The following is an 8,887-nucleotide window of genomic DNA, read 5'->3' on the forward strand; positions in this document are numbered from 1 at the left end:
CCAGCTCTGCATGGGTCTGTAAACCTTTCTGTGTTCTAACCTCTCTCCATTTTTCAAAAGCATCTCCAATATTGATCCTAGTTTGAGCACGTTTCTGCTCGTGGAGCTTTTCATTTTATTTATTATACAGGAAAGTTTAAAAGTAACATTAAGTTACAGTTTAACGGGCCTGACTCAGTTTAAAAACTGGTTTCCAGCAGGTTCCTGTTCTGCGGAACATGAAACATAAATCACAGTCATGACACATCAAGACAAACACATTTACAGGACATTAGCATGGGCTAGGCAGATACAGACAAATAGAAACAAACAGTACAGATACTGTGGACAATACATGAACAATTAATGAGTGCAGGTGTAAGTGTGGAGAAGGTGTCGTTTGTATGTATTTTTGAAATATGAGGTAGATGGTAAAGTTCTAATGTGATGGGGAATGTCATTCCAAATGTTGGTGTATGTATAAAAGAAGGACTTCCGACCATAGTTGTTTTTGTATGCAGGGACGGGGAGGAGTGCCTGTGAGACTGACCTAGTGAGGCGCTCTTGTCTCATATTATGTGTCGGTAGAAGTGCAGCAAGTGTTGGTGAAGTGCTGTTTTTAATCTGAAAATAGTACGTAATAGCGTGGCTGTGTATGTAATTCTAGAAAGTCAAGGCGTTGGAGCGTGTGAGTGCAGAGCAATGGTGTGACCACTTTGGGAGGTTACTGTGGATCTTAAGAGCTCGATAGTACAGTCGTGCTATTGGTTCAGTAATCTCCTTAGTGGTAAGTGACTAGATTGGAAGACAGTAGAAAATTGATGAAAACACAATTGCATGTAGGTACGTTTCAGAAACAGAGGAGAGATATGATCTGATCTTATACACATAAAGTTTCTGACTCAGCTTAGTAGTTAGTTTAGAGGTGTGTTCACGGTATGTAAGATCTGAATCAAGTAGCACACCAAGATATTTGTAGGTCTTTGTGATGACAAGATCTTGGCTTGCAAAGGTGATGGGATCAGTGAATGTAATACATTTTCTGGGGGAGTGAAAGTACAGTTTTCTTACATTGATGGTCAAATGATTATTTTTCAACCAATCATGTAAGAACTGAAGATCAGACGATAATTTGGAATTTATGACATTAGGATTTGAGTCAGAGAGAAAAATAACGGTATCATCAGCATACAGTAAGCATTTTGAATATTTGCACACTTTAGGAAGATCATTGATGTATAAAAGAAAAAGTAAGGGTCCAAGAATGCTGCCTTGTGGAACACCCATATCACAAACTAAAGGTTGGGATGTTGCACGATCAATTTTGACAACTTGCGACCTGTTTCTCAGATAAGAAGAAAGCATTTCAATCACAGATGGAGACAGTTTAAATGAGTGAAGTTTGTTAAGCAGGATTTGATGGTTCACGGTGTCAAAAGCTTTACGATAATCAATAAAAATAGCTCCAGTGATGTGACCATTGTTAAGAGATTCACATACTTGTTCAGTGAGAAGTAATAATGCCGACATGGTTGATCGATTAGCTCGAAAACCATGTTAGCAGTCACTGAGCCAGTTGTTAGTTTCAAAGTAAGAGCTGGTTATATAAGGCTTTTTCAAGCAACTTAGACATAACTGGAAGTATTGCTATAGGTCTGTAGTTTGAAACAAGAGTAGGATCATCAGATTTAAAAATTGGTGTGATTTGCGATGACCCAGATTTTGATGGAATTTGCGTTGACGTGCGAGAGGATATTCTGGGGCTGGTGAATTGTTTGTTTGTTGTCCATGGCAGACGGCTTTGGTGTGTGGCCAGACAGCTCAATCGGAACATGTAGAAAATCAATATTGCAGCATACTTGACAAATATCAGACCCGCAAATGCCTGAATTGTTGCGTATATGATGTTTGTTTGCTGCCATGGTTCACAGCCACCTGTGGCTGCTGCCGCCGCCATCACCTAGGCTTATTAGAAACATGCAGAGGCTTTTTAGGTCGGGTACAATCACTTCTATCTGAACCACTTCTCTTGCCCGCTTCCATCACTGCAACACCTGTTGACCTGATAACTGCTCTCATATCTGACAAACCGAGGGGCGTCCAAAACGGCCGTGTGGGGGGGTGTCTTAAAACTGCCCTCTCCTCTTCGGTTTGAACTAATAATGAATCAATTCAAATGAACACATTTGATCTCAGCTGATGTTTGTTTGTGGATCTTCACATCTTTACAGCCACTTTTGGTCTGAACACAACATTTAGAATCCAGCAGTGCTAACAGCTATGCTAACTGTGGGTATAGTGCTAAAAAAATACTGAAGCTAATTTAAAGATGATAAATTACTCAACATAAGATGACCTGCTGTAGGAGACACACTTTATCCACCATCACATCATTAACACTTTACCTCCATGCTGAGTGGCCAGAGGGGGCGCTGCAGTTCACCTCTTCCTTAACAAACTGTTTTCAGGCTCTAAAACAGAGAAGTGTGTTTGATTATGAGTACAGGATGTAAAGCAGTGTGTGTATCTGTGTGTTTCAGGTGCGGCCGTGTTGAGGAGGTGGATTGCAGGTGGAGTGTGTCGCTGTTCGGTGCATCTGGACGGGAAGACAGTTCTGATCACCGGAGCAAACACCGGCATCGGCAAAGAGACGAGCAGAGACCTCGCACGCAGAGGTCAGAGTGTGTGTGATTACCCGCGTTGTGGGGACATAGACGTGTTTATACCGTGATGTTTACAGATACGATGGGTGTGTTTGATTTGTTGTAGGGCCCGGGTGGTGACGGGTGTGTTTGATTTGTTGTAGGGCCCGGGTGGTGACGGGTGTGTTTGATTTGTTGTAGGGGCCCGGGTGGTGACGGGTGTGTTTGATTTGTTGTAGGGCCCGGGTGGTGACGGGTGTGTTTGATTTGTTGTAGGGCCCGGGTGGTGACGGGTGTGTTTGATTTGTTGTAGGGGCCCGGGTGGTGATGGGTGTGTTTGATTTGTTGTAGGGGCCTGGGTGGTGACGGGTGTGTTTGATTTGTTGTAGGGCCCGGGTGGTGACGGGTGTGTTTGATTTGTTGTAGGGCCCGGGTGGTGACGGGTGTGTTTGATTTGTTGTAGGGCCCGGGTGGTGACGGGTGTGTTTGATTTGTTGTAGGGCCCGGGTGGTGACGGGTGTGTTTGATTTGTTGTAGGGCCCGGGTGGTGACGGGTGTGTTTGATTTGTTGTAGGGCCCGGGTGGTGACGGGTGTGTTTGATTTGTTGTAGGGGCCCGGGTGGTGACGGGTGTGTTTGATTTGTTGTAGGGGCCCGGGTGGTGATGGCGTGCAGGGACCTCACCCGAGCAGAGCAGGCGGCTGAGGAGATCCGTCGCTCGACAGGTAACGGTAACGTGGTGATCAGACACCTGGACCTGGCCTCGGTTTACTCCGTCAAACAGTTCGCTAAAGATTTCATCGACAGTGAAGACAGACTGGACATCCTCATCAACAACGCAGGTGAGCTCACCTGTCTGTCTGTTCACCTGTCTCACTCCACCTGACTGTCTGTTCACCTGTCTCTCTCTACCTGTCTCTCTCTCTCTCTACCTGTCTGTGTGTTCATCTGTCTCTCTCTACCTGTCTCTCTCTCTTCCTGTCTGTCTGTTCACCTGTCTCTCTCTACCTGTCTCTCTCTCTCCACCTGTCTGTCTGTTCACCTGTCTCTCTCTACCTGTCTCTCTCTCTTCCTGTCTGTCTGCTCACCTGTCTCTCTCTACCTGTCTCTCTCGCTCTCTTCCTGTCTGTCTGTTCACCTGTCTCTCTCTACCTGTCTCTCTATATCTCTCTCTTCCTGTCTGTCTGCTCACCTGTCTCTCTCTCTACCTGTCTGTCTGTTCACCTGTCTCTCTCCACCTGTCTGTTCACATCTCTCACTCTCTCTCTTCCTGTCTGTCTGCTCACCTGTCTCTCTCTCTCTACCTGTCTGTCTGTTCACCTGTCTCTCTCTACCTGTCTCTCTCTCTCGCTCTCTACCTAACTGTCTGTTCACCTGTCTCTCTCTACCTGTCTGTCTGTTCACCTGTCTCTCTCTACCTGTCTCTCTCTCTCTCTACCTGTCTGTGTGTTCATCTGTCTCTCTACCTGTTTCTCTCTCTCTCTTCCTGTCTGTCTGCTCACCTGTCTCTCTCTACATGTCTCTCTCTCTCTCCACCTGTCTGTCTGTTCACCTGTCTCTCTCTACCTGTCTCTCTCGCTCTCTTCCTGTCTGTCTGTTCACCTGTCTCTCTCTACCTGTCTCTCTATATCTCTCTCTTCCTGTCTGTCTGCTCACCTGTCTCTCTCTCTACCTGTCTGTCTGTTCACCTGTCTCTCTCCACCTGTCTGTTCATATCTCTCACTCTCTCTCTTCCTGTCTGTCTGCTCACCTGTCTCTCTCTACCTGTCTCTCTCTCTCTTCCTGTCTGTCTGTTCACTTGTCTCTCTCTACCTGTCTCTCTCTCTACCTGTCTGTGTGTTCATCTGTCTCTCTCTACCTGTCGCTCTCTCTTCCTGTCTGTCTGATCACCTGTCTCTCTCTACCTGTCTCTCTCTCTCTTCCTGTCTGTCTGTTCACCTGTCTCTCTCTACCTGTCTCTCTATATCTCTCTCTTCCTGTCTGTCTGCTCACCTGTCTCTCTCTCTCTACCTGTCTTTCTGTTCACCTGTCTCTCTCCACCTGTCTGTTCATATCTCTCACGCTCTCTCTTCCTGTCTGTCTGCTCACCTGTCTCTCTCTCTACCTGTCTGTCTGTTCACCTGTCTCTCTCTACCTGTCTCTCTCTCTCTTTACCTGTCTGTCTGTTCACCTGTCTCTCTCTACCTGTCTCTCTATATCTCTCTCTTCCTGTCTGTCTGCTCACCTGTCTCTCTCTACCTGTCGCTCTCTCTACCTGTCTGTCTGTTCACCTGTCTCTCTCCACCTGTCTGTTCATATCTCTCACGCTCTCTCTTCCTGTCTGTCTGTTCACCTGTCTCTCTCTACCTGTCTGTCTGTTCACCTGTCTCTCTCTACCTGTCTCTCTCTCTCTCTACCTGTCTGTGTGTTCATCTGTCTCTCTACCTGTTTCTCTCTCTCTCCCTGTCTGTCTGTTCACCTGTCTCTCTCTACCTGTCTCTCTCTCTCTCTACCTGTCTGTGTGTTCATCTGTCTCTCTCTACCTGTCTCTCTCTCTTCCTGTCTGTCTGTTCACCTGTCTCTCTCTACATGTCTCTCTCTCTCCACCTGTCTGTCTGTTCACCTGTCTCTGTCTACCTGTCTCTCTCTCTTCCTGTCTGTCTGCTCACCTGTCTCTCTCTACCTGTCTCTCTCGCTCTCTTCCTGTCTGTCTGTTCACCTGTCTCTCTCTACCTGTCTCTCTATATCTCTCTTCCTGTCTGTCTGCTCACCTGTCTCTCTCTCTACCTGTCTGTCTGTTCACCTGTCTCTCTCCACCTGTCTGTTCATATCTCTCACTCTCTCTCTTCCTGTCTGTCTGCTCACCTGTCTCTCTCTCTCTCTACCTGTCTGTCTGTTCACATGTCTCTCTCTCTTCCTGTCTGTCTGCTCACCTGTCTCTCTCTACCTGTCTCTCTCTCTCTTCCTGTCTGTCTGTTCATTTGTCTCTCTCTACCTGTCTCTCTCTCTACCTGTCTGTGTGTTCATCTGTCTCTCTCTACCTGTCGCTCTCTCTTCCTGTCTGTCTGATCACCTGTCTCTCTCTACCTGTATCTCTCTCTCTTCCTGTCTGTCTGTTCACCTGTCTCTCTCTACCTGTCTCTCTATATCTCTCTCTTCCTGTCTGTCTGCTCACCTGTCTCTCTCTCTCTACCTGTCTGTCTGTTCACCTGTCTCTCTCCACCTGTCTGTTCATATCTCTCACGCTCTCTCTTCCTGTCTGTCTGCTCACCTGTCTCTCTCTCTACCTGTCTGTCTGTTCACCTGTCTCTCTCTACCTGTCTCTCTCTCTCTTTACCTGTCTGTCTGTTCACCTGTCTCTCTCTACCTGTCTCTCTCTCTCGCTCTCTACCTAACTGTCTGTTCACCTGTCTCTCTCAACCTGTCTGTCTGTTCACCTGTCTCTCTCTACCTGTCTCTCTCTCTCTACCTGTCTGTGTGTTCATCTGTCTCTCTACCTGTCTCTCTCGCTCTACCTGTCTGTCTGCTCCCCTGTCTCTCTCTACCTGTCTCTCTCTCTCTATCTGTCTGTCTGTTCACCTGTCTCTCTCTACCTGTCTCTCTCTCTACCTGTCTGTCTGTTCACCTGTCTCTCTCTACCTGTCTGTCTGCTCACCTATCTCTCTCTCTCTACCTGTCTGTCTGTTCACCTGTCTCTCTCTACCTGTCTCTCTCTTCCTGTCTATCTGCTCACCTGTCTCTCTCTCTACCTGTCTGTCTGCTCACCTCTGTCTCTCTCTACCTGTCTGACTGTTCACCTGTCTCTCTCTACCTGTCTCTCTCTCTCTCTACCTGTCTGTCTGCTCACCTGTCTCTCTCTCTCCACCTGTCTGCAGGAGTGATGATGTGTCCAAAATGGCTGACCGAGGACGGTTTTGAGACTCAGCTGGCTGTCAATCATCTCGGTCACTTCCTGCTGACCAATCTGCTGCTTCCTATGCTGATTAGCTCCGCCCCCAGCCGTGTGGTCACTGTGTCCTCCATCGCCCACAAAGGGGGTATGACCTCTGACCTCTGACCTCTGATGTGTCTCTGTGATGTTTTTAGTCTTGTTTGTTTGTTCTGACACATTTGATATGTTTTTGTTTTCCTGATTCCTCAGGTCGTATCGACCTTGACGACCTGTTCTTCAGCACGAGGCCGTACAGCCCTCTGGAGAGTTACAAACAGAGCAAACTGGCTAACGTCCTGTTCTCCAGAGAACTCGCCCAACGACTCAAAGGTCCAGATAAACACTCACAGGTCTCCATCAGAGACTCTTTACAGATGTTTCCATCCTCTGGAGAAGGAGGGGTATTAGCAAGCGTTCAGTTATCAACGCTAAACAGACTGTGCTCATGGCTAGTTTGTTAGCTGCTAATGAGCTAGTTAACCACAGAATGAGATCCTGTTTATGCTGGTAGCTTAGCACAGTCATTTATTCATATGGTGAAAATCCAACAACAATCCTGACTCCAAAACATGAGCCTCCGCAAACTAATCAACATATGACTAACAATCCAGGTATGGTTCTTACAGACTCGGATAGCTGCTAACTGTTGCCAACATGTAAATAAATAATGTTCTAATGTGTCTGGTTGTAAAAAGTTGAGCTCAGACAGGACGGACTGTAAATCCAATAAAGCTCACAGAGAGTCAGATTATTAGTCTGATATCTACAGGAACAAATCTTCAAAAGACTCCAAAACCACAAACACGACCCATTAGCTGAGGTGACACCTAGCAGACAGCTAGCAGCTCCCACCTGTCACTCAAAAAGGCCATGCCCCCTAATATTACATCACTTTAAGCTTTAATATAATGTTAACAAGTGAGTTGTATAAACATTCAGCCCGAACAGTTGAAGAGAGAAATGAGATCTAGAGACCCAAACTGTTTTTATACCAGGATGTAAACATGTTTATTTTAACATGGGGCTCTATGAGGACTGACTCACTGCAGGAGACAGACTCTAGTGGACACTGGAGGAACTGCAGCTGTAAAGTTAGACATTTTAACATAGAGCTCTATGGGGACTGACTCACTGCAGGAGACAGACTCTAGTGGACACTGGAGGAACTGCAGCTGTAAAGTTAGACATTTTAACATAGAGCTCTATGGGGACTGACTCACTGCAGGAGACAGACTCTAGTGGACACTGGAGGAACTGCAGCTGTAAAGTTAGACATTTTAACATGGAGCTCTATGAGGACTGACTCACTGCAGGAGACAGACTCTAGTGGACACTGGAGGAACTGCAGCTGTAAAGTTGGACATTTTAACATGGAGCTCTATGAGGACTGACTCACTGCAGGAGAGAGTAGTAGTAACAGATCAGGGAACCTGTTGTTTCTTCTTCCTGTTTGTGTGTGACCTTAATGTTTGTCTGAATTCTCTTCAGGCACTGGTGTGTCGTCGTTTTGTCTCCACCCTGGTGTGATCTACACAGATCTGGGGCGTCACGTTCACAGCTGGTTCCCTTTGTTGGGGACTCTGCTGAGCCTTCCCTCCCTGATGCTCATGAAGACTCCCCGGCAGGGCAGTCAGACCACGCTGTACTGCGCCCTGACCCCGGGCCTGGAGGGGCTGTCTGGACGTTACTTCAGGTAAAGATGATGACCTGATCCTCTGTCACTCGCAGTCAGAACTAAGGCTGTCAAAACGTTTGATCCTTTTTGATACCACATATTCAAAAAGTGCAAAAGCTTTCAAACAAACTACATCATTCCAAAAGACAGCTGTAGAAGGTGTAGAAGAGGAATTAATCCATCGACATTTAAAGCAAGTGTGCACGAGTTTGTCTGCAATTTTTGATCATTCAGAACGAGAAATCGCTCAATAAAGAGCGTCAAAGATTAAAAATCTAGTATCATGACAACATTAGAACTCAAAGAATTTGTTTTTAAAGTCAGTCAGTGTGACGTCCTCATAAACCACATAAACCTGTTTATTTGTGGTTTCAGTGACTGTGCAGAGAAGGAAACGGCTCCAGAGGGACGCAACGACGTGGTGGCGAGAAAGCTGTGGGAGGAGAGCGCCCGATTGGTCGGATTAAAAGACACATGCTGACCTCTGACCTTTAGATCGTTACGTAATGAAAGTAGGAACTCACTATAACGTCTGTTTAAAATGTGATTTAAAAATAACTTTTATTTTCTTGGTTTAATTTGTGTGAGAACGTGGTGCCTGATTGGACATTTTACTGTTGACCTTTGACCTGCAGGGATGTCACAGCTTTTTTGTGCTAACTGAAATAAAGTTTAAACTGAG

At 46.3% G+C, this 8,887-nt stretch overlaps 1 protein-coding gene across 2 annotated transcripts in view; it reads left to right on the plus strand.

The window, feature by feature from the left end:
* The window catches only part of LOC132983214 (retinol dehydrogenase 12-like), a 12,859-nt gene extending 3,972 nt beyond the window's left edge, over positions 1-8,887 (plus strand). The window contains exons 2-7 of one of the 2 annotated variants that reach the window (XM_061049449.1): positions 2,520-2,654; positions 3,271-3,462; positions 6,475-6,636; positions 6,741-6,860; positions 8,019-8,223; positions 8,581-8,887. In XM_061049449.1, the coding sequence (XP_060905432.1) occupies positions 2,520-2,654; positions 3,271-3,462; positions 6,475-6,636; positions 6,741-6,860; positions 8,019-8,223; positions 8,581-8,686 (920 nt within the window). In that variant the 3' untranslated portion in view covers positions 8,687-8,887. The remainder of the gene's footprint in view (positions 1-2,519; positions 2,655-3,270; positions 3,463-6,474; positions 6,637-6,740; positions 6,861-8,018; positions 8,224-8,580) is intronic. The other variant, XM_061049450.1, reaches the window with a different exon arrangement.

The sequence above is a fragment of the Labrus mixtus genome, chromosome 11 (assembly GCF_963584025.1).
Source record: "Labrus mixtus chromosome 11, fLabMix1.1, whole genome shotgun sequence".
Taxonomy (NCBI): Eukaryota; Metazoa; Chordata; class Actinopteri; order Labriformes; family Labridae; genus Labrus; species Labrus mixtus.